The sequence below is a fragment of the Enoplosus armatus genome, chromosome 17 (genome assembly GCF_043641665.1).
Source record: "Enoplosus armatus isolate fEnoArm2 chromosome 17, fEnoArm2.hap1, whole genome shotgun sequence".
Lineage (NCBI taxonomy): Eukaryota > Metazoa > Chordata > Actinopteri > Centrarchiformes > Enoplosidae > Enoplosus > Enoplosus armatus.
Window position 1 is genome coordinate 3,334,462 of NC_092196.1, and position 25,651 is coordinate 3,360,112.

Consider the following 25,651-nt stretch of genomic DNA (forward strand, 5'->3'; position numbering starts at 1 on the left):
CAGTTACAAAGAATGTGACGATAAGGCTACGAGTTGAAGATTGCCCATCTCGGTGACTGAGGTACAGCCTGCCATCAGTGCATTACAGAGTGGTAAATTGCCAGGTCTGGCTGGATACGTGGCCGAGTTCCACTAAACGGAACCAATTCTCACCTGTCCTGTTAAGACGCGCCCAACGGATGCTTTCAATATGGTTGCCAATACCAAACTACATCACCCATTTTTTTTATCTGCTTACCAAAGATAAGAAGCCTCTTCAGCACTAGTTACAAGCCAGTTACGTAGCTTTGCGAGTGCAACAAGTTCTGCCCACTTTGATCTCAAAGGACCAGACTGGATTCATGACAGGCAAACACTAATAGATTACTCAGTGTACTGAACGTATCAAGCTCTGAGCACCCAGAAGTGGCCGTAACTTCAGATGCAGACAGAAGGGGGTGGAGAGTCCATCATATCAGGTTCAGGTTATTACAGAAGACCCCGATTTGCCTTTGTTCTCTAGTAACGTATGCTCTCGTTCGCCCCGCCCCGCCTTTATTTGCCATCGCTGGACTTTTTCCAGCTCTCCATTGCGGCTTGCCTTGTGACCACGGCAACCACAGAAATCAACATCGAGAAAAGCGACGGAGGAGCTAATCACGCTTGTTTCCGACTACCCTGAATTACAGGACATCTCTTGGGTTTGGAGCAACGTCTGCTCCAACTGGGATTATCCAATAAATATAGTTAAATCTTAGCTAAACGTCTTTCATCAGGCTGTATCGCTAATCATTATTTAAGCTACAAACTTGTTTCAAACTCTTACATCCATCCTATGAAGTATAGCCTACAATAATGGATAATGGTAGGTAAATAGCTGATTAGCTGAAAAGAAAGTTGATACAAGACCTGTATGTATATATCTACAGTGTACAAGTACATTTTATGATACTGCCATATTTGCCTACTTAAAATACTATTACTGTCACTTTGCATAACACTAACCATTTCCCTAAGAATACCATTAGTCTTAAGACGGGCTGCCTAACTTCTGGGAAACCATTAGCTTCACATTTCAGTAGCTTTTCTGGAACATAAAACAACTCGACAACCTCACAAGATTTCATATACAGTAAGACATATGGTTTTGCCCTTGTAAAGCAATTTTGATGAGCGCTATATAAATAAACTTCACTATTGTTTATTATGAATCATTTTCAAGAAGATCCCGAAAAAGAAAGTCAAAGTAATTTGATACAAATTATACAGAAAACAGGAATGTCCTTTAAAGAAAAGCTCCATTTATAAATAAGTATATGCAGTTGTATTCTTGCCTGTAGAAAAATGTGAACTGACTAAATAACTTTCTAGGCTACCCGAGCATTTCATTTCAATTCATTAATAAGAAACGTACCAACTGAACACTGTTTCTATTTTCCCTATAATTAGTTCCAAATTACGTAGTTCTTTTGAGGAAATGTCTCAGAAATTATTAGCAATTTATTTGGAGATTATGGACCTGTAAAACAAAGCGTTACCGTTTTTCCCCACAACATGATTCATATTCAAGAAATATGTACTTCCAAAAAGAAAAGAAACAATCTGTAACGTCGTCATATGAATTGGAGTGGCAGGTGGTTATGTAAGTGCCTTTAGTATGAGCAGCTCAGCAGGCGGGACTCATCACACGCCTCAGTTCCACGTCACCATACAGTCTATGGAAGTCACGCTTAAACCGCCGGGGGGGGGGCAGTAAGTACAGGACAGTTCATGGTCAGTGTCATCAGGAGTTGGCGCCGGTCCGTGGCCCTCTCGTGACGTGGATCTTGGCTTCATCATCCAGCTCGTCCAGGATTCTCTCCTGTTTGACCGACAGGATGGTGTAGCTAACTGGACAACGAGGGGTTAAAGGAAAACACGACAACACTGTTAAAAACAGCCATGTACCTTGTTGGGTGTATGGATGTTAACTTTCTTCTTCTTTTTTTTATTTATTTCATTCATTGAATTATTATTGGACTGGAAACTCAGACCTAGCCTATTAATGTGGATTAATCCGCCGCTGAAAATAGTCTCCAACAAATGCACTACATCCCCCCGTCCTCTACATATTATTGTCGTCATGGGCTATTCTTTGGTACCCTCTGGTGACAAACGGTTATAGTGCAGAAACAAAAGCCCAACACATGCACTGATTGTGTTCCTATATACACAGCAAATTGAGTAACATTTCTAGTGTTAGATGAGAACTTCACAAGCGGAGGTCATTAAGTTGAAAAGTGGGCGCGTCATAACCGACGTACCACGCTGTTGCTAGCTAGGCTAGCTAATGAATGTTAGCTCTGTGCCGCTAAGAAAACGCTGTTGGATTTTGATACAAGAATTCAAAGAGACGGGGGGGGGGGCTTATATTTCATTTCATCGCAACTTTAGCTCTGCTTTGAGTGCTTGTTTCCAAAGTCGTTTCCTGTAAATGAACTCCGACAGCGTCATCGTAACAATATCAACCAGCGTGCTGCATGTTTTCTCCTTCTTTAAGCATCGTTTACTGAGTGTGTATATATATAGATATATAGATATATCTATATATATAGTGGATATTCATATATAACCCTATGTACTTGTGGTCATATGTTTAGTAACCAATGACGCCGTGAGGGGGAGGATGTTGTGGGGACACATTGGCGTTCAGTTCAACCAGCTCACAGTGGTGTGGATCTATATTAACGCATTTAATGGGTTAAATTGACTTTTTCAAAATGACACATCGTTTACAGCATTTCAGATTTCCTTCGTGGGTTTAGATTGAATTTTTTTTGTTTTTTTTTACACCTACGTAAGCAACTACGCGGCTTTGCGTCGACCGGAGCATAATAATGAATAATTCAATCGTTTTCCTTCTACCCCTCGAGACCCCGAATGAAGGGCACAGCGGAAGGATACACATGCCGACCACGAACGCCCCGATGGCCAGGCCGGTCAGCAGGTTCCGGCTCCGGAGCCGCGTCGCCCTGTCCCTCAAGTGGTCGAGCTCCCGCCGGCGGCGCAGCAGCTGTCTCTCTGCCGCTGTGGGTGAAGGTTTCGCGGGCCCGCCTGCTCCTCTCTCCGCCATGACTTTGTTTGGACGATCAGCTGTGCTGGAGGCGCCGCGTGTCCCATGAACCGGAACAATAAAACCAAAACCAAAAGCGCATACCGCCACCTACTGTTTCGGAGGGTGTAGAGTCCCTGCATTAAATCACCTGGTTGTAAATTAGAATTATTATGATTATTTTAAATGATGTCCTACTCCTGTAGTTTAATGATGGCACATGTTCTGTCGTTTTGCATACTCTTTTATTACATTAAGTTGCTGATCATTTATTATGGTAATAATTACAGAGCCCGCCCCCAGAAAATACAGAAAGACGACATATGGTGGCAAATAAAAAAAAAAAACAAGGCGGAAATCACCATGGAATCATCATAGAAAACCAGGAAGAGCTGTCACCATTCCATAACACCACCCATCACACAGACGATCATTTTAAACTCGACAGCACAGATACTACATGGAGCATTACTGGGATTCTGGTACCATGGGGGACAAGGAACACTACGAAAATGTCACCATGACAATCAAAACCATTACAGAATTATTATAGAAACATGAGCTCTTCTTCTTCCAGTCTTGTCCAGCCCGCGAAACACACAGCGCAGCACATGACATTTGGAACAGGCAGCCCATAAAATGCTGTTTGTGCCCACGTGCGAACCTCCAGACCCGCTTTTGTCACAAAGCGTAAAAGGAACACGATTGTGGCGCGGCGATGGAGGTCAGCATTCTGTGTGCCGTGTGGTTTTCCGGTCTGTTCTTCTTGGTATGGGTGCGGTTCAACAGCCTTAAGATATGAACCCAGTATCAAATGTACCTGCAAATCTGTTTCTTTAAATTTCATTATTTGTAAATAACCAAAGGCTATAAATGACGAGAACTAGTTTTATGTGTAACACTAACAAGGAAATGGTCTTAACTGTAACACGAGTCAGCCGTTTTATATACATATACAATGCTGCATTTATATACATTTACATGGTTAGAAACTTTATTGCTGATTGATTTTGGCTTCTCCACATAGCATTAAAACACTTCAAGACACAAATGAAAACAAACCGCAGGAACACAGCACCAGGTATCAATCTAGCAACACATTGTGTTAAATTTGATTATCTTGCTTTATCTTATAATGGTGTGATGCTGTGTTAACTGCTGTATTATTACCCACAGCCTTACTAACCCTATCCAAAAATCACATTTTGCCATTAATTCCAAGTTATAATCACAAAAAGATATTCATGAAATCAGACCCCCCTTTTGAAAATATTTATGGTCCGCATTGTTTCAGCCACAGCCATTTAATGTATTTACATTCAGTAACTACCTCTATATAGTAGTTTTCATTGTTAGTGGCGGAGTCCGCCATTCCCGCTGGATTCAAGTAGCCTTCCCATTCATGAATGATTCACAGGAAAAGGGGCATGCATGTAATCCAGTGTACAGTGCAGCCGGAAAGTATTCACGGCGCTTCACTTTTTCCACATTTTGTTATGTTACACCCTTATTCCAAAATGGATTAAATTAATTTTTTTCCTCAAAATTCTACACACAACACCCCATAATGACAATGTGAAAAAAGTTTTTTTTGAAATTTTTGCAAATTTATTAAAAATAAAAAACTAAGAAATCACATGTACATAAGTATTCACAGCCTTTGCCATGAAGCTCAAAATTGAGCTCAGGTGCATCCTGTTTCCACTGATCATCCTTGAGATGTTTCTGCAGCTTAATTGGAGTCCACCTGTGGTAAATTCAGTTGATTGGACATGATTTGGAAAGGCACACACCTGTCTATATAAGGTCCCACAGTTGACAGTGCATGTCAGAGCACAAACCAAGCATGAAGTCAAAGGAATTGTCTGTAGACCTCCGAGACAGGATTGTCTCGAGGCACAAATCTGGGGAAGGTTACAGAAAAATTTCTGCTGCTTTGAAGGTCCCAATGAGCACAGTGGCCTCCATCATCCGTAAGTGGAAGAAGTTCGGAACCACCAGGACTCTTCCTAGAGCTGGCCGGCCATCTAAACTGAGTAATCGGGGGAGAAGGGCCTTAGTCAGGGAGGTGACCAAGAACCCGATGGTCACTCTGTCAGAGCTCCAGAGTTCCTCTGTGGAGAGAGGAGAACCTTCCAGAAGGACAACCATCTCTGCAGCAATCCACCAATCAGGCCTGTATTGTAGAGTGGCCAGACGGAAGCCACTCCTTAGTAAAAGGCACATAGCAGCCCGCCTGGAGTTTGCCAAAAGGCACCTGAAGGACTCTCAGACCATGAGAAACAAAATTCTCTGGTCTGATGAGACAAAGATTGAACTCTTTGGTGTGAATGCCAGGCGTCACGTTTGGAGGAAACCAGGCACCGCTCATCACCAGGCCAATACCATCCCTACAGTGAAGCATGGTGGTGGCAGCATCATGCTGTGGGGATGTTTTTCAGCGGCAGGAACTGGGAGACTAGTCAGGATAGAGGGAAAGATGAATGCAGCAAAGTACAGAGACATCCTGGATGAAAACCTGCTCCAGAGCACTCTTGACCTCAGACTGGGGCGACGGTTTATCTTTCAGCAGGACAACGACCCTAAGCACACAGCCAAGATATCAAAGGAGTGGCTTCAGGACAACTCTGTGAATGTCCTTGAGTGGCCCAGCCAGAGCCCAGACTTGAATCCGATTGAACATCTCTGGAGAGATCTGAAAATGGCTGTGCACCGACGCTTCCCATCCAACCTGATGGAGCTTGAGAGGTGCTGCAAAGAGGAATGGGTGAAACTGCCCAAAGATAGGTGTGCCAAGCTTGTGGCATCATATTCAAAAAGACTTGAGGCTGTAATTGCTGCCAAAGGTGCATCAACAAAGTATTGAGCAAAGGCTGTGAATACTTATGTACATGTGATTTCTCAGGTTTTTTATTTTTAATAAATTTGCAAAAATCTCAAAACTTTTTTCACGTTGTCATTATGGGGTGTTGTGTGTAGAATTTTGAGGAAAAAAATGAATTTAATCCATTTTGGTATAAGGCTGCAACATAACAAAATGTGGAAAAAGTGAAGCGCTGTGAATACTTTCCGGATGCACTGTAATTTCATCGCATCGCTAACAGCCTCATCTTTTACTGTTTGTTGACTGTAGCTATATTAAATTAGTGCTGATGCCAACCAAACATCCGTCAAGGTCACCCTGCATTGGAGATCTTAATTCTTAATTAATTCTTCACTGCACTCGTGATAGTCTCAGAATTCGGTGCTAGATGTCAGCTGTTGTTTCGTCATCTGTCTGGCACAGAGACAGTGAGGAGCCAACCCTCGACATTCGTAGGCCACCAGACGTGAACTGAAAGCCAAAGCCAGGGTAGAGGGGTTCGGTGAATCTGGAGTAGATGGTGTAGACGTGTGTCAGTGTGTCAGAGGAGACTGTGTAGAAGGAGAGAATGCCAGCTGACCAGTCCAGATACACTGCTACTCTGTTAGCGTCGTTGTCTGGGATATGTACCTGTGCTTCTGTGTTATTGTGCCAAAGATAGTTATTCATACTATAGTAGGTCAGGCTCCAGGACTTGCTATTCCCTTCAAACTTGCAGTCATTACCGTTTCCTCTCCTGCCGATTCCTCGGTAAGTCACTGCTATAGAAAACATGCCCCGAGTCTCAACCTCCCAGTAACAGCGACCAGTCAAACCATTTCTACACAGCAGCTGTTTGAAGTAATCAAATCTCTCTGGATGAAACCGATAAGGCTGTTCCTCCTCCACATATTTCACCTGTCTGTTGTTGTCAGACAGTATAAGGCTTCTGTGTGCCGTGTTTGGGTCCAGTGTGAGTTCACAGGCATCTGATAAACAGAACAAGACAAAGCTAAGCAGAAGGACATACAGCATTAACAACTTGGCAGTTACTAATACAGTATATATAATAAATAACCGTTTAATGTTTTGTGAACAATACACTCTGCACATACAGTATTTCTATTCTGATAGGTAGATATATAGAAATAAAATGTTATATATTTTTTATTTATGGTGAGGAGTGAGTCCATACAATATGGAAGTTGCTTTGCTCTCAGTAATAAAAAACAAAACAAAAACAATACTTACACTTCCGCAGACCAGATTTTAACCTCTGCACTCCACCATGGTCCACTCTGAAAGAATAAATATAGAAAGAACAGCATATACTATGGTGGCCTTGGGGTACAAAATACAGCATTGGACAATACACAATAACAAATAGAAAACATTTCACAAAACACAACAACATTATAGAGAACACAATGATATTTCAGGAGGGGGGGGGGGGGGGACAACAACTCTTGTTCTGTCTTTGGTTTTGTTGTTACGTTTTGTGGTTGTGTTTTCTGTAATGTCATTGTGTTTTATCAAATGTTGTGTTTTGCACCTCAGGGCCACCGTAATATTCTCTTTGAGTGTAGAAATAGTGTTTAAACATCCTTCATTAGAAGGAATTTTCCAACCTCAGTTTAAAATCTATGATAAACTTTTTTTATATTTTAATAGTTTCTCAGTTATTATAACCCATATATCCCCAAAGGTTTCCCCAGTGGTTTCCTATCAAATGTTTTTCCAATCTATAATCTAAAATGATTTTAAGATCAAGACCTAAGTTGTAGAATGGATGTAAGCGCTCAGCCCTCTATGAGCCATACTTGAGAGTGTCCAGTCTCCACTGTGGATCCTCCAGTCCAGCAGAGAGCAGCGTCACTCCGGAGTCTCCTGGATGATTGTAGCTCAGGTCCAGCTCTCGCAGATGGGAGGGGTTGGAGCTCAGAGCTGAGGCCAGAGAAGCACAGCCTTCCTCCGTGACCTGACAGCCCGACAGTCTGTTAACATTGATGCATAGTTAAGTGTTGTTTTGACTATGAAGTGAATTATTGTTGCGATATCCATCTGGATATCACAAGGATCATTACTACACCTTTGTGGTCATTGTGAGATCAGACGCAGGTTAAGAACCTAGTCATGTGATGTAAAACTGTATGTGAAGGAGCCTTTACATGTCAATGGGAATCTGTTCTAACCTGAGAGTTTCCAGTCTGCATTGAGAACTCTCCAGTCCGGCAGAAAGAAGCTTCACTCCTGAATCCTGCAGGTCGTTGTTGCTCAAGTCCAGCACTCTCAAGCTGGTGGTCTGGGAGGTGAGAACTGAGGCCAGAGCGTCACAGCTTCTCTCCGACAGCTTACAGCCACTCAACCTGGATAAGAATGAGATGATGACAAAGAAGACTCGGCAAATGTTTAAAATCATTTCCAATTTTTTTTTGAAAAAAATAATAAAATCTCTACCACCATCTCTAAAGACACTAAATATTTCACTCTGCTGACCTGAGGGTTTCCACGTTACAGTGTGCACTCTCCAGTCCGGCAGAAAGGAGCTTCAGTCCTGAATCCTGCAGGTTGTTGTTGCTCAAGTCCAGCACTCTCAAGCTGGTGGTCTGGGAGGTGAGAACTGAGGCCAGAGCTTCACAGCTTTTTTCTGACAGGTTACAAGCACTTAACCTGAAGAATGAAGAATAAAACAAACAAACAAAAATAAATCTCTTAAACCTTACATACTGCTTAGGTCAAATTTGACCCGTTTTGACGTTTGACAGCAGTAAAAACATCCCAAGTGCCATTCTTTTAGTGTGAAATTTGATGAATTTTCCAAAACGCAAAAGAACTGCGTTCTTTCTCCACTACTCTTCTCCCTGTACACCAACAGCTGCACCTCCAGTCACCAGTCCGTCAAGCTCCTGAAGTTCGCGGACGACACCCCCCTAATCGGACTCATCTCTGGAGAGGATGAGTCTGCCTACAGGTGGGAGATTGACCACCTGGTGACCTGGTGCAACAGCAACCTTCCGTTTCCTGGGCTCCATCATCAGCCAGGACCTCCGGTGGGAGCTGAACATCAGCTCCCTCATCAAGAAAGCCCTACAGAGGATGTACTTCCTGAGGCAGCTGAGGAAGTTTAACCTGCCACAAACAATGCTGGTTCACTTCTACACCGCCATCATAGAGTCCATCCTCACCTCCTCCATCACTGTCTGGTACGTTGCTGCCTCCACCAAGGACAGACACAGACTGCAGTGTATCATCCGCTCTGCAGAGAGGGTGATCGGCTGCAACCTCCCCTCTCTTCAGGACCTGTACTCCTCCAGGACCCTGAGGAGAGAAGGGAAGATCGCTGCCGACCCCTCCCACCCCGGACACCATCTGTTCGACCCCCTCCCCTCTGGCAGGAGGCTGCGGTCCATCAGGACCAAAACCTCCCGCCACAAAAACAGTTTCTTCCCCTCTGCAGTCAACCTGACAAACTCTCACTGACACCACCCCAGAACACAAACAAAAGCTATACGTTATATTAACGTACATCACCCCTGTCCCCACTGCGTTACATTAACGCACCCACCCCCTACTGGACACTTTACTTTATTCTGGTCACTGCACTGTTGTTATTTATCTTATCTTATTTTTATTTTTATTCTTATTCTAGCTTTTATATTCTACTTATTTGTTATCAAAACAATAGCACCTTCAGACCACAGCAAATTCCTTGTAATGTATGTTACTTGGCAATAAACAGTTTGATTCTGATTCTGAAAAGTGGATTTTATATCCACAAATGTTGTTTAATCAAGGAAAATGATGGTTTTAGGGAATCTTGAAACTGTGAAACTGTACATGCCATGTCTGTGTATATTATCTAGTGGGAGAGGAGTGACAGAGTTCAAGGGGGGCCCTGACACCGTCACGAGAACTGCCTGCGTTCCCACCACATCTGCCCAGGTTCCCACCCAGACCAATATCAACCTGCAGAGACAGAGAGCCCCCGCAGACACGTGGCTCCCCCACTGTTTTAGACATACGCATGCGCAAGTTCCAGACCCAAAATAATAGTCCACATGAAATGTGTATACTGTATTCAATGAAGGATTTTTTTTTTTTTTTATCTGTAATGTTAGTGCATATCTCCACCGAAGCATAATTCCAGCTTTAGTAAAAGTAAATCTTCTAAACTTGAGTGCCAGAAGCTGTTATATCAATCTAATTGAAACAGTACAGAGAGCAGCTGACCTGAGAGTTTCCAGTTTACAGTGTGGACTCTCCAGTCCACCACTGACCACCAGCACTCCTGAATCCTGCAGGTTGTTCATACTCAGGTCCAGCTGTGTCAGACTGGGGGACTGGGAATTAAGGAAAAAGGCCACAGCGTCACAGCTTTTCCACGTCAGTGCACAGCCAATCAACCTAAAAAAAAAAAAAGAAGTGATAAATGCAAACATAAACTTTAAAAAAGGGCAGAGTTTCTATCTGATGCGACAGAATCGAGGAGTCTGTATGTGCATAAACACAATTTTCAGCTCGTGTTAAGTCACTTTTCAAATGACAGATAACGGCTGGCTGACCTGAGAGTTTCGAGTCTACAGTGTGGACTCTCCAATCCCACAGAGAGCAGCTCCACTCCGGAGTCCCTCAGGTGGTTGTTAGCAAGGTCCAGCTCTCTAAGCCTGGAGGACTGGCAACTGAGAACTGAGGACAGAGCTCCACAACTCGTGGATGTCAGATTACAGCAACTCAGCCTGAAGGAGAAGAAATGACGAAGACGGGCAAAATGTTTGATTCAATGCAGTCTGAGAGAACGTTGATTTCTCCATAGTCACAGTTTTATTGCTCTTTTTATTATTAGGTCCTCTTTATTTCTTATTATGCTTGTTCGAACATTAGCGCATTGTGAGAAATGGGCAGCGGGAGAAAGTGAAAGACCTGTACTAGACGGTCATTACCATTAATTTCATGCCGTTAAAAAAGGAAAATTCCAGTATATTTCAATCTTCCCAAAAATGTAGCCATTGTGACTCTATAGGTCATGCTAACTTTGCATTTGCCACCTCTGTTGTAGAGATTAAGGGAAATGAGGACTTGCACAAAGCATCATATCGAGACAAGCTGCGCGAGCCTCCTGCGCTTGTCTAAGTTCAGCTGAAAGTAAACACAGAAAGTTGCCCCCTGGAATGACCAGCATGACTAACTACATACATCAGGGATCTACATCCAGTTCAACTTGCTGGCTGAGCTAACCACCCTACATACTCATCCACGCACGCCGGTGTGTTGACAGTCGACTGTTTTTATTTGAACCGGAGTACACAGTCAAAGAGCTAAATCAAATGAAAAATGAAAGAAAAATAATGGAGGCAGTGGCAGAAAGGCAACAGGACTGTCCCGAAGGACAACGCAGCTCAGGAAACTGGTGGCGCTCCTGCTTTCACTGCCCCACAACCGAACGAGGAGGAAAAGGTTTCCAGCAAACCAGACTTGAAAATCCAGATGTGTCCATGGGTGAGTGTGATCCCAAATGTGTAACAAAAACAAAATGAATTTGCAGCTCTGATCAACACTGGCATCCTGGAGACTGTTTCACCTCCCCAAAATCAACTGAAAGAAAAGGCAGAGGCTGGCTGGACCAAACACACCCACAACGATCCCATATTACAATGGTAGCTGAGAGAAAAGGCCAGGAGGTTGACCCAAATCTAGATCCCTATGCAGTTAGCCACAATGGCTATTCCAGGCAGCATTGTTTGCCCAAGTATACGTTTCCCAAAATCTCTACAACAGAGGTGGCTGGTGCAAAGTTAGCATGATCCTTTAAGCAATGCACATGACCCTCGGCTGCTTCAGTGAAGCTGCTCACTGTCCAACGGATCAGACTGCGGTTGTACAGGATAGCCTCCAGATATGAATGTGTGTGTCCAACATTTTGTACAGATTGAAATTATGATCCAGTGATGACATGATGAAATAAGGAGATCGCCAACAGTCACAATTGATGCTGTAGGGAACATGAATGTCTGTATCAAATTTCAATCCAATAGTTGAGATATTTCAATCTTAACCAAAAAAAAAAAAAAAAGAATTACCTGCTGGTGGTAACGGAGGAAAAGTCAGTCATCACCAAGTCATTAGGATAGATCATCTGGGAACCATGAATGCTTGTACTAAACTTTATGCTTTAATTGGACAATTAAAAAAATCATTAAAGTCCTTGGAGGACAGCGAACACCTGTAATCTATCCAGTACTTCTTAAGATATCTCAGATATTTATATCTGCACCAAAGGGGTGGACCGACTAACTGACCTTTCTATCCCTAGAGCCACACCGCTATTGTGGCTAAAACGTCTATAATGAGTAAGAATAAGCGCAACAGTGTGCCACCTTCACAAAAACATTCATTAAAAGTAAGATTCCCATTGTTTCAGTAGAGACAAAGGCAGACCATAGTTATGAACAAAGAAATGTAGAGAATCACTATAACAGAGTGATGTATAAGAACATCCTTAAATAAAGCAAGCAGACCTGAGAGTTTCCAGTCTGCATTGTGGATTCTTCAGGCCACCTGTGAGCTCCTGGACACCTTGACTCAAATTGCTGTAGCTCAGGTCCAGCTCTCTCAGATTAGAAGACAGGGAGCTGAGAGCTGAGGCCAGAGTTTCACAGGTTCTCCGAGACAGCCTACAGCCACTCAGCCTGAAGATGTCATAGCCAGAGAAAGAATGTATGAAGAACCTAAAAATATAACATTTACAGTATTTAAAATGTACAGTAAGTTGTACACTCACAGGGATAGACTGGAGGCTTGAACCACTGGCAGCAACCTCAGAAGACCTTCCTCAGAAGCAGAGTATTTCTTCAGGTCAAACACATCCAACTCACTCTCTGATGATAGTAAGATGAAGACCAGAGCTGACCACTGAGCAGGAGACAGTTTGTTTGTGGAAAGACATCCTGAACTCAGGCACTGTTGGATCTCCTCAACTACAGAAGGATCATTTAGCTCGTTAAGACAGTGGAATAGGTTGATGCATCGCTCTGGAGAGGGATTCTCCCTGATCTTCTTTTTGATGTACTGGACTGTGTCCTGATTGCTCTGTAAGCTACTTCCTGATTGTTTCACCAAGTCTTGAAGAAGTGCTTGATTGGTATGCAGTGAGAGGCCGAAGAGGAAGCGGAGGAACAAGCCCAGGTGTCCGTTTGGACTGTGTAAAGTCTTGTTGACTGCACTCTGGAAGAGGTGTTTTACTGCAGATTGCTCTGTGACGAGCACAGGCTGTTCACAGGCTGATTGTTCTTCAGACAAGAGATTAACACCAGAGTTGATGAATGACACAATGACGTGAACAGCAGACAGAAACTCCTGAAAGCTCAAATGGACAAAGCCGAATCGTTTGTCCTGGTTCAGCCCACGGTCCTCTTTAAAGACCTGTGAGAACACTCTTGAGTACACAGATGCAGATCTAATATCAATGCCACACTCTATGAGATCTGCTTCATAGAAGATCGGGTTGCCCTTTTGCAGCTGCTCAAAAGCCAGTTTTCCCAGAGACAGGATCATCTTGCTGGTCTCGGTGTTCCAGAGTGGATCTGTCTCAGCTCTTCCAAATTTGACATTTGACAGTTTGGACTGATATAATAGAAAATGGATATACATCTCAGTCAAGGTCTTGGGCAGCTCTCCTCTGTCATTGGCTTTCAACACATCCTCCAGAACTGCCGCAGTGATCCAACAGAAGACTGGGATGTGGCACAGAACGTGGAGGCTTCGTGACGCCTTAATGTGGGTGATGATTCTGCTGGCCAGCTCCTTATTCTTGAATCTCCTCCTGAAGTACTCCTCCTTCTTTGGGTCAGTGAACCCTCTCACCTCCGTCACCATGTCAATGTACCCTGGAGGGATTTGACTGGCTGCCTCAGGTGTTGTGGTTATCCAGAGGGAGGCAAAAGGGAACAGTTTCCCCATGATGAGGTTTGTCAGCAGCACGTCCACTGAAGCAGAGTCAGTAACATCAGTCAGGATCTCGTTGTTGTGGAAGTCCAAAGAAAGTTGACACTCATCCAGACCATCAAGGATGAACACAACCTGGAGTTTATCAAAACCGCATATTCCTGCTTCTTTGGTTTCAGCAAAGAAGTGATGAAGGAGTTCCACCCAGCTGTATTTTTTCTCCTTAAGCAAATTCAACTCTCGGAAAGTGAATGGAAATATGAACTGTATATTGTTGTTGACTTTGTCTTCAGCCCAGTCCAGGGCAAACTTCCGTGTCATGACTGTTTTCCCTATACCAGCCACTCCTTTTGTCATTAAAGTTCTAGCTGTTCTATCTTGACCAGGTAAGGGTTCAAAGAAGTCTTCTATATTGATAGTGTGCTCCAAATTATCTGTCTTGCTGGTGTCCGACGCAGTTTGTCCGATCTCCTGGTCGACATTGACCTCCCCGAATGTTTCCTCCGTGATATAGAGCTCAGTGTAGATCTCATTCATCAACATCTGCTTTCCAGATTCTGTGGCTTGCGTAAACAAATACTGAAACTTCTTCCTCAGGTTGGATTTGAGTTTACGCTGGCAATCAGCGAGAGTCTCTGAAAAGAATAACAGAGGACATTAACTAGAATATCCCAGATTAAGTGGAGTTATGCATATCATACATTAACAGATTTTTTGGCCAGCGGTAACTAGCTGTAAACACAACACTGATATATATTTTTGTGTTTATGTTGATATGGTGAACTTGTTAGCAAACGGTTATTTACGTATTTTGGTTGGAGCCATGGTTTTCATCCTGCAAACGGACAAACATATACTGCAAACAGTATAACCGCTTGCCCTGGCTTTCTTTGTTACGTTTTTTTTTTTTTTTTTTACACGTTGCATGTCATGTGTTTCGAGTACTTGGCTCAGATTTTTTCAGCAGTGCCAGCAGGGACTTTTCACCCACTGCCTGTAATGCCTAATTAGCATTGCTTTGCAGATATACCTCAACAGACACATAATTAGCTCCAGATGTGTGCCTTTTGAACCAACATAATGGTACAAAGTAGTGATATTTCAAGGTTCAATTTGCAGCAGTTCTGCTTTAAACACAAGGTACAGTTACTTCAGCCGATTAAGATAGCACATTAATTGAGGTGCCCGGGTGGTGCAAGGAAACTCTTGCCAGCCTGCTTACGCCCTTACCTTACTTAAAACTGGCAGTACTAACCAGTGAGACGTCAGTGAGGGATCATGTCTTTGACACAGCACTGGCCTAGTCACTCCTAATTATTGGTCTGTCAATACTGTCTCCTTCTGTCAACAGAGTAGTAAGAGTAGTAGTCGGCAGCCACTAGTGTTGTGTCGTCCGCGAACGATTCATTCAAAAGAATAAATCTTATGGTTGAACGAACTGGCAGTTGAGCACTGAGCCAGTTGCGAGCGAACGTGCAGGGATACGGTATTACTCTCATTCACTGATTCAAGTCATTCATTTGCAAGAGGAATGGGTGTTCAAGATGGCAAATACACAGCTTATTCGGGTTGCTAACATTGAGCTGCAATGATTCAACAACATTGGTCTTGGACTGCAATCCAGATACATGGCATTATCTATTTTCGACTAATATTATATGCAAGACATTTAACGTCACTGTGCCATGCGCAGATGCTGCGCACAGCACACATAATACTGTTATGAGAGGACAGCTAGCCTCCTGAACTAGATATAATTTTATATTAGGCAGCTCTGTTTTATTTCTTTACTGTACCAGATGCAAATATGCTTTGCTTACAATTAAGTGGCCCTTCTATATAACAACTTTGTTTTCTTGAGTTAACTTTCGTTTTCTTCCGAAACTAGCGTTCGCCTGGTCTTGGATAGAACTCAACCATTATTAGGGTCCTTAGTCAGTGGTGACTGGCAATTTCGGAGCAGTAAGAGATGAACATTCTCAGCTTGCTAGCTTATCCTTCCCAAACAAACGCTCTGTTAACTAGTTAAGGAGCTGAACTGATCGTTCAGCCGTGTTTCAGTTTAGTGAGTCGGACTACGCAGTCGGAGCTCCAGTCAAGCCCTGAACGCGCCGGTGAACGAATCTTTTGAACTGATTCTAATGATTCAGTACACTGAATGTGGCTGTTAGTGATGCTTTGCCCATCACCAGCCACAAAACTGCAGTATAGGGGAAATGGCTGTAACAAATTTTGTAGAATTAAAATGGGAAAATGGTAACAAACCGATTTAATCAATATTGCCTCAGGTGCACTTTTGATCAGAGGGACATAGAATTGTCCTTTTGAGGGTGCAAATCTCAGGGGTACAAATATAGACTTGCAAGAAAGGGTACCTTAATGTACTTGTAGAGGGTAATTTCCCTGCAACAAATGTTTGTACTCTAAAACGGTCCAATACTTCTTTACCTTTCTGTGGGTCCTTTGGGTTAGTCCTCCCACAATGAGAAGTAGGAACTACAAATGCTATGTTATATGGTAGAGGGACGTCGGACAGCACAGAGCAGTAAGGAAGCAGTAGAATACTTATTTTATGGTTGGTGCAAGTGGCATACCTTTGCCATGATCACAGGTGATAGCCAAGTGTTTTTCACTTGCAGTTACACATGTACGTCTGTTCTTCTGTGTATTTATTTACCCTCCAACTTACCTTTGGGTGTTGAGATGATGTTTGCTAAACGCTGCACCAAGTCATTCTTTTTGATCATCTTCAAAACCTTAATGGTGACCTCCACTGCATTTTTGTCATAGGTGTCTGTGATTTCGGTCACTGTGTCCATTCTGTCTGCAGTCTCCAGTTGGCTCCTTGGGATAGCTGGGAAACCTTCCAAGACCTCAGCCTGCTGCAGGAACCACTTGAACTTTTTAAACTCCCCATCTGCCAAATCCTCCAATGTTGCCAGCAGGTCTATAGATGTTGCCGCCATGGTTCCTTCCTGTTGAAATGCATTAAACCATAGTAACAGTTTACAATAAGGGTGCATTAATTAACATGAATTGATGAATACATTGGAGTATGTTACTGTAGTGTAGTTGTCACGGCTGGTGGAGCAGGGCAGCAAGGAATACAGGAAATGCGACACAAATGCAGACACGGGCAGAACAGATGCAGATAAAAGGTTTTATTGCAACAAAAAAAACAGGGAAACAAAGACTTACAAGGTGGTGAGGCAGGCAGGGGTCAAAACCGGTAAAACAGTCCAACGAGGCAAACAGATCAGGCAAGGAACAGGCAAAAATCAGAGTCCAAAAATAGTCCAAAGTCCAAAGACACTAGGAAAACAGGGAATGCAGGGGAAACAAGGAGCCAAGACAGGCAACACACAGCAGTGACATACAACGAACTGGCACTGGGGAGAAAGAAACACACACAGACTAAATACACACAGGTGATTGACTAACGAGGACCAAGTGAAGACAATCACACAGCGGGAAAACACACAAAGACAGGAAGTGATACTTCACTTCCGAAACAAGAGGAGAGTAACTTAACAAAATAAAACAGGAAACATGAAACCTAAATGACTGAACTAAGTACACAGGAAGCACTGTGACAGGAATATCAAATGGTTTGTAAATGTGTTCATTATGCTACGATTTGGGCATTAATGTAATATAACATATAACACATTATATAATATAACATCACATTTATTGATGATGTGTGTATTTGCTGAAAAGGTAGTCCGGCAATTTACAATAGAGTGGGCAAGAGCATATTCTAACTGTTAGTCTGGGTAGTATGGGTGAAGCTCTAAAAACATTGGATTGTACATTCCCCATAATGCAACTGAATATTGTATTTCATTAGACTACTGAGCAACACAAGACTACAACTGCATGACAGGCTGAGTCATAATCCTAATGCTGAATAAACTGAACTTTATGCCTAAAATCGGTGAAGTGCCCCTTTAAGTGCTGGTTAATTATGTAAATGATATAGTCGCTTAATTGGTTAGTAAAATAATAATTTGTGGCAGAGGGCCGCTGTAGTCAGCTTGGAATGACAGCAGTTGGAGGGAATCAAACATGAAAAGCATCAAAACAGCCAACATGAAACATGAGATAGCGGTACCTTTCCTTCTCCAGGCTGAGGGCTCGACTGAAGCTCCTTCACCAGGCTGACGGCTTGAATATGTGTGGTGTTGTAGCAGCTGACAAGCCAGGACAACGAGAAATGAGAGGAGGAAGCTCCTCATGCGTGGTCAGTTCCTCTGGCAGATATGATGGCGTTGTTTTATCTACTGCCTGCTGGGGGTGATGTATTAAGTGGGAAGAGTCTAAAACCCTATGTATGCACAAAAACAGGAACTTGCACGTGCAGTCTTTGGAAATAATTTAAAGGAAACCCATTTCTAAATGTCTATGTAATTAAATATTAACTCAAAGACACTCACATTTTATCACTGGACTTTAAATGGCATTAGTCAAATACAAAACTAAGTTCAGTTGAAGTAAAGCTGTCAGGTTTATTATTGGCGTGACTTCTGTAAACAGTCCAAACATTATCCCGATTATTATACTCTGCTCTGAGTGTACCAAGCAGAGTGTACGCATGCTGGGAAGCCGCCAATGCAGTAGTGAATAAAGTTGTCCTCGTGTTCTTCTACATCAGGGGTGCCCAATATGTCGATCGCGATCTACCGGTCGATCGCAAAGGTAGTGTGGGTAGATCGCATGGCATTAAAAAAATAGACGTCAGCCTATCATCCATCCTCACTATGAAATTTGTCATTTGATTGACATACAGGGCAGCCAGTCTGACATCTGATCTTTTCTGACACATGGGTCACCACGCATGCGCGTACAAGCGCGCCAAGTGCGGCAAAAAAGCAAGCTACCGAGTTCTGGCAGTTCTGGAACTTACTCACAGAGGAAAAGTACCCCAACATGAGAAAATGTGCTACCTCCTTGACTGCATTGTTATTAAGTTTATTAAGTCCAAATACCGTTCCACCTTGACTGATGATCATTTGGAAGTGTTCTTGAGGCTGGCTATCAGCAGCTACTGTCCGGACTATGCATCCCTGGCTGATTCCATTCAGTGCAAGTCATCAGAGTAAGGTAATGACAAAAAATGTACAGAGTTATATTGTGCAATATGGGTTCATGCAGTTATGCAAGGTACACCAACATATATTGTACATATAAAGAATACTCAATATATTTATAAATAAATACATGTTTTGCATTTTTATAGTAGGTAGATCATTTTGCAGCCCTAACCATTCCATGATGTCAACAGCGATGTGACTCCATGTAGCCTTTTTTTGTCGAGAAACACAGCCCTCTCATTCATTTGAACGAAAGCCAGTCCTTTGACACAGAGGGTGGCTGGCAAGAAAGACAAATTGTTTGTGTGGGGCAATCCGATGTCATCCAGCTAGACGCTGCACGGGCCACACGCGTAAATGCAAGCCTACGTTCTTTGCCACATTGCTTTGTAACGCCGTTGGCTATTTAGTTGGCTAGTAGTCCAGATATTCCAGTCTGACGTTGCCATCCCTAGAGCTGTGCTGCAGACATGGCTAAATGTCAACACCTAAAGCTGCATTACATTACCATGCAACTATTAAGCAGATGTGAAACCACTGACGTACTGACGTACTGCGGTAAGCGTATTGCTTCACTTCCGGCTTCTGTGTCATTGGTAGCGTGTGTGTTTGGCCGCTCTAAGCTCAAACAAGTTATATTTGTTTGGTATATATTTCATTACAGCAGCTAACTAGCCGCTAACCACTTAAACGTACATTAGTTTTGCTTAACACTGATAGTTCTCTCCTTCTTTTAGCGACTTTTTCGCTAATCTCACAGTTGTTTACACACTATTCTGTCTGTTACATTAGCTTAGCAGCTAGCGATGGCTTCTCTCTCTCCTTCTCGCTCTCCTTCTCACTCTCCTGCTCTGTCCTGCTCGGTGTGTCAGATGTTTAGCTATCCCCCCGCCTCCTTTAGCGATAATGGTAAATGTAATAAATGTAGTTTATTTAGTGTGCTGGAGGCGAGGCTCAGCGAGTTAGAGGCCCGGTTCCGCACCATGGAGACGGCTGTAATCAGCCAACCCCCAGTAGCCGGTGCGGACCAACTCAGTGTAGCTCCTGCTAGCCGTCCCCCGGCAGCTCCCGAGCAGCCGGGAAGCCAGGGAGGCTGGGTGACTACCCGAAGGAAGCATAGCCCTCGGCAGAAGCCCACGGTTCACCACCAACCACTTCATGTTTCTAACAGATTCTCCCCACTCAGCGACACACCCGCTGAGAAGCAGATTCTGGTAATTGGCAGCTCCATAGTCACAAACGTGAGGTTAGCGACACCAGCGACCATAGTGAAATGCATTCCTGGGGCCAGAGCGGGCGACATTGAATCAAATTTAAAACTGCTGGCTAAGGATAAGCGTAAATACAGTAAGATTGTTATTCACGTCGGCGGTAATGACTCCCGGTTACGCCAATCGGAGGTCACTAAAATTAACGTGGAGTCGGTGTGTACGTTTGCAAAAACTATGTCGGACTCCGTAGTTTTCTCTGGGCCCCTTCCCAATTTGACCAGTGATGATATGTTTAGCCGCATGTCATCATTCAACCGCTGGCTGTCCAGCAAACGATGTGGGCTTCGTAGATAATTGGCGGACTTTCTGGAGGAGACCTGGTCTGATGAGGAGAGACGGCATTCATCCCACTTTGGATGGAGCGGCTCTCATATCTAGAAATCTGACCGACTTTATTAGTGAACCAAAACCGTGACAACCCAGAGTCCAGACCAGGAGGCAGAGTCGCAGTCCTACACGCTTCTCTGCGCTTCCATTAGAGCAGTTACCCACCCAAAACCCCATAATGACTGTGTCTGCCCCCCGACCACTTCAATTAATTCAACCAAAGTTAAACAGGAGAGGAGTCATTAATAAAAACTTCATAAAAATTAAGACCACTACTGCTATAGGCCAAAACAATAGGAAAATTAAGTGTGGACTGTTAAATATCAGATCTCTGTCATCTAAAGCTGTATTAGTAAACGAGCTAATATCAGAGAATCATATTGATCTACTGTGTCTGACAGAAACCTGGCTGTGTCATGAAGAGTATGTCAGCCTGAATGAATCCACTCCGCCCAGTCATACTAATACTCACATCCCTCGAGGCACCGGCCGAGGAGGTGGAGTTGCAGCCATTTTTGACTCAAGCCTGTTGATGAACTCTAGACCTAAACTGGATTATAACTCATTTGAAAGCCTCGTTATGAGTCTCTCACTCCCAATATGTAGATTAACTAAATTCTATTTGAGATAATGTAAATTATTGAATTGAATCATAAATAATAGTTTCTGAAGTCTGAGTAAACTTGAGGAAATGCAACCCTGTTAATGTAGTGCAACCCTGTTACTCTAATCACAGTAACAGGGTTGCAAATCCATGCTAATGTTAGCTTTTTCTCAGGAGTACAAGCTAGCTTTTTAGCTAGCTGGTGTTACTGCTGACCAAGAGGACACACTTACTTATGTAAAAAAATAAAGAAAAAAACGAAAAAAACATTGTCTTATCCTGATAATATGCATAACAGGGTTGCATGAGGTAGAGTGAGACATTCACTCAAGGCTAACAATGTTATAAAAATATGAAAAATGAAAAAGAGGACATACCTTTGCTCTGTCCATTCTTTTGGAAAACTGTTTGATGATGTCAATTCCAGCGTATCGTGGGATTCGCTGCTTTCTTCTTCTTCTACCATGCTAAAAAGGTTATGGTAACAGGGTTGCGTGCATGTTGTGGGACACATGTTCCATAAATAATAATTATTATTTGAAATATTATGTTTATTAAAACAAATGTTCCCACAGTTACAAGAAACAGCAATGAAACAAATAATACCAAAAAAATGAGATTTAAATTTCATTTTGACTGTTTTATTTGAGATTCAATTTGGTCATCAGGGGGGTGGGACAAGAGAAAAATGGAATTTTAGGGGGTACTCCAGACTTATTTGGTATTTTTAAAACTATTTTCAAGCATTGTTTTCTCCTAGTTTTTTTAGATTTGGTCTCAGGACAAGTAAATTTACACAGAAACTGCATATTTTAGTATTTTGTATATGGATTATTTAAAATTTGATGGGTGGGACGTAAAATGTCCTCCAATTCTGGAATGACCCAGGTTCAGTGGAGAAATACAGAATGCATCCAATCAGAATACATGATAGCTCGAAACATAGCCAATTATAACATCAACGTGACAAAGACTAAGGAGCTGACTGTGGATCTGAGGAGGACCAAGGCGCCGATGACCCCTGTTTCCATCCAGGACGTCAGTGATGCTGGATACCATCAAACCTACAGCTACATTACAGTGTTTCTTATGATTTGACTGCGAGTGAGATGAAATTCTTGGGGTGTGCAGATTAAACAAATGAGCCACAGCGTGTTAGTGTAGCGTTAGCCAGGCTAGCTGTTTCCCCCCTGCTTCCAGTCCTTATGCTAAGCTAGCCACATCCTGACTCCAACTCCGGATTTCAAACACAAACGTGAGACTGACATTGATTGATTTTTCATCTAACTGTTGAAAAGAAAGCAGATACACACATATCTCAAATTTCAAACTATTCTTTTAAATTGAGGTGTCACAGAAAAAGGGCCAATCGCTTTTTGTTTTGAGATTTATTTGCAGTTAGAACTAAAGAGTTGTGGATGGAAAAAAATGCCTTTTTTTGGCGTGTTCTCCAACTGATCATGAGGGAAAATGTAAGACTGTTTTCTTGTTTAACAGCATCAGAAAACTAGTTGTGGAAGAAGCAAAAGAAGTTATATTATTATAATTGTTATATTTATCACATATAATTTTATATTATTACTGATGCATTTACATGTATGCAGCATGTTAACGGTCATGTTCATTTAACTGTCAAGGTGGAGCTCAATTGAACTTACAATATAATATACAACAATAAATCATGTTCCATGAACTGACCATTTAAAAAAAAAAATGTACAATTTGAGAAATAACAAGATTTAAAATGAATGTAATGGAGTAAAAAGTATTTTCATTCAATTGAATGTTGAAGGGCGGGGCGGCCATTTTGTTCCCATTTGGATCACAGACTGTGGCTTTGATGAGTCTATGATGTCAAAGTACGAAAAAAGATCGTCTGTCAATAGAATGTTGGACACTCAAGCCTTTGATGCGTTCCGGAATTCTCGCTTGTGTACAAGGGGGGCGCCAGTCAGAAGTCGCTACCGTTGATCGCAAACACTTGAAGCACTTAGGAGACACAACCCGAGTGACAAAAACAGTTTGAAAGACACTTCGACAAGTACTGAAAACACTTCTCTTCAAACAAGAGCTTGGTTCTAGCAAGTCTTTATTGAACAGACAGGAAGAATCCTCAAGTCCCACGAACCTGACACTGATGGAGTACATAAATAACCATACTATGCTGGACCTCCCTTACCGGCCGCAAGCCGAGACTCTCCGCCGAAGAGAGAGGTCCCAGCCCCAGGCCCCAACTAATCCAGAGCGGGCAAGATATCAGCCACAAAACCACCTGATGCAGGTGGAAGATCTGAAAAGGCGCCTGCAGGTATCCAACTATTACCTAAAGCAGGAGAAAGCCATGAGGATGATGGCGGAGTGCAACAGAGCCGCCGACAGGAGCAGCCTCCAGGCAACAGAGGGAAAACTGAGGGAGGAGATTAGCCTGAGAGTCGAGCGTGAAAAGGAGGTACAGAGGCTCCAAGAAGACATCAAAAAAATGAGTCTGTCCTCCGGAGCGCTTCCAGCTGAGCCCCTGAATGAGTCAACTACCACTGACCACCTCAAAGAGGAGCTCCTGAAGGACTATAAAGAGCTGGAAAGCGCAGCTAAAAACGGTCCACCTCAGTCTTGCGCCCCCAAGACAGAACTGGAGATAGTAAGTCGCCAGTTTATGGAGAGAGTCTCCATGGACCTGAAGCTGGTTAAGAGGCTGGAAGCAGAAAAAGAAGCCCTTCAGCAGGAGATGGAGGCGATGAAGCAGAAAGAGGCCTGCAGAGAAGAGGCGACCTCCGAGCAGCTGGAGGACCTAAAGAGGCAGCTGCAGGAGATGACCAGCTCCAGCCTCCAGCTGGCGTCCAAGCTGAAGGCCCAGGAAGAGGCCAGTGAGGCGCTGGAGGACAAGGTGGAGGCGCTCACCAAGCAGATGAAGACGCAAATGTGCGCGCTCATCCAGGAGGCCCTCCCCCTGAAGGAGACCGCTGAGGTCCCCGAACAGGCCGACGCTCCAGAGATGCTCCAGGAGACGGTCCAGGAGACGCTCCAGGAGACGCTCCAGGAGACACTCCAGGAGACAATCCAGGAGACTCTCCTGGAGACGGTCCAGGAGACGCCGAAGAAGCCTTCTGTGTGGAGGCGATTCAAGAAGTGTGTCACTCCCAAACACCGCCGCAAATACAAGACGCAGCAGCAGGAGTGAGACAGAAACACACACACACAAAACACATCCCCCCCCCCCCCCCCAACACACACACACACACACACAGGCCGTAACAGGCCACAGGGCAGCGCGGAGGTTCAGTATTTGGCACGTCCTCTCCGTGTCTGCGTGGGTTTACCCCGGGTCCTCCGGTTTCCTCCCACACACTACAACAAATATATATACAGTGCTTAACTAATGTATTAGACCACCAAACGAGAAAACACAAATTTTTAGAAATCTGTCAAAAACCTGTTTCAAACTAAAACTTGTATTGTTATTTATTAGGCAAATAACATTTGAACTAATTTGCCCAATGCGGTGTCCACAAATGGAACCCCGTACCATAATGGAATCTCCACCGTGTTTCACTGTGGCTGCAACGCATCCAGCATCAAAACGTTCTCCAGCTTTTCTGCGGACATAAACACGACGATGCTGACCGGAGAGTTCGAACTTGGACTCGTCCGTCCAGAGTACCTTCTTCCAGTGTTTGTGCTCCCTGGCTACTGTGAGGCGTTTTTGGATGTTTGCAGGCCTCAATAACGGCTTCTTAGCAGCTATTCTTCCCTTTAAGCCTTGTTCCTTCAGTCGTCTGCTTCTGGTCATTTTGGAGACTTTTCTCAGATTCTGATCTAGAAGCATTAATCTCCGACTGAAGATCAGCAGTGGTCTCCCTTCTGCCTGTAGTGCTTAAAATGTTGAGGGGCCGGACATCTGCTTCAGTTAGCTTTTGTTTTCGGCCTCCTCCTTGACGCATTTTGTAAGTACCGGTCTCTGCAATCGAGTCCGAGGCACACTCGACCACGCTGAGAGAACACTTAATGTCTCGCCCTATTTGTCTCAAAGACCATCCAGCATCATGAAGTGCTTTAATTCGGACTCTTTCTTTCTCAGTGAGTTCCCTGCGCTTCCCCATTTTGAACGGGAGTGAAGAAATTCAAACTGAATTCAAATGTGAGCCAGCACACTGGAATTCTCTGAGAAGTCAGAAATTAATCAAGAATAACATACAACCACGAAAACAAATTCGAGATATCATTTTGATTCAAGAGCTTGCACATACTGGTGGATTAACCATGACAGAAACATCAAAAAATATTTTGGTCATCAGCAGTACTGTCCATTTAGGGCAGCAAACACCTTACACTGGGTGGTGGTCTAATACATTTGTTAAGCACTGTATATATAATATATATTACAATTTGAACAATAACAATAATTGGAAAAATGATAATAAATAATAAATTCTTGAAATATACATACTTCCTGTATAATTGTATTTGTGTAGAGCATTGTTAAGTATTCGCCATACTGTCGTCTTA

At 43.3% G+C, this 25,651-nt stretch overlaps 2 protein-coding genes across 2 annotated transcripts; both read right to left on the reverse strand.

Moving 5' to 3' along the window:
- Nucleotides 1-1,268: 1,268 nt before the first annotated feature.
- coa3b (cytochrome C oxidase assembly factor 3b) lies at nt 1,269-3,104 on the reverse strand. Its single transcript, XM_070923596.1, has 2 exons — nt 2,923-3,104; nt 1,269-1,869 (listed from the first exon to the last, which is right to left on the reverse strand). Exons 1-2 carry the CDS (start codon nt 3,089-3,091, stop codon nt 1,763-1,765), a joined length of 276 nt encoding a protein of 91 aa, XP_070779697.1. The 5' UTR covers nt 3,092-3,104; the 3' UTR covers nt 1,269-1,762.
- A 3,213-nt stretch (nt 3,105-6,317) lies between these two features.
- On the reverse strand, nt 6,318-14,396 carry LOC139300479 (NACHT, LRR and PYD domains-containing protein 12-like). The gene is made up of 9 exons (XM_070923595.1): nt 12,691-14,396; nt 12,428-12,598; nt 10,475-10,648; nt 10,143-10,316; nt 8,409-8,582; nt 8,105-8,278; nt 7,733-7,906; nt 7,164-7,210; nt 6,318-6,901 (listed from the first exon to the last, which is right to left on the reverse strand). The coding sequence occupies exons 1-9, from the start codon at nt 14,394-14,396 to the stop codon at nt 6,318-6,320; spliced, it is 3,378 nt and encodes a 1,125-aa protein (XP_070779696.1).
- Nucleotides 14,397-25,651: the final 11,255 nt, after the last annotated feature.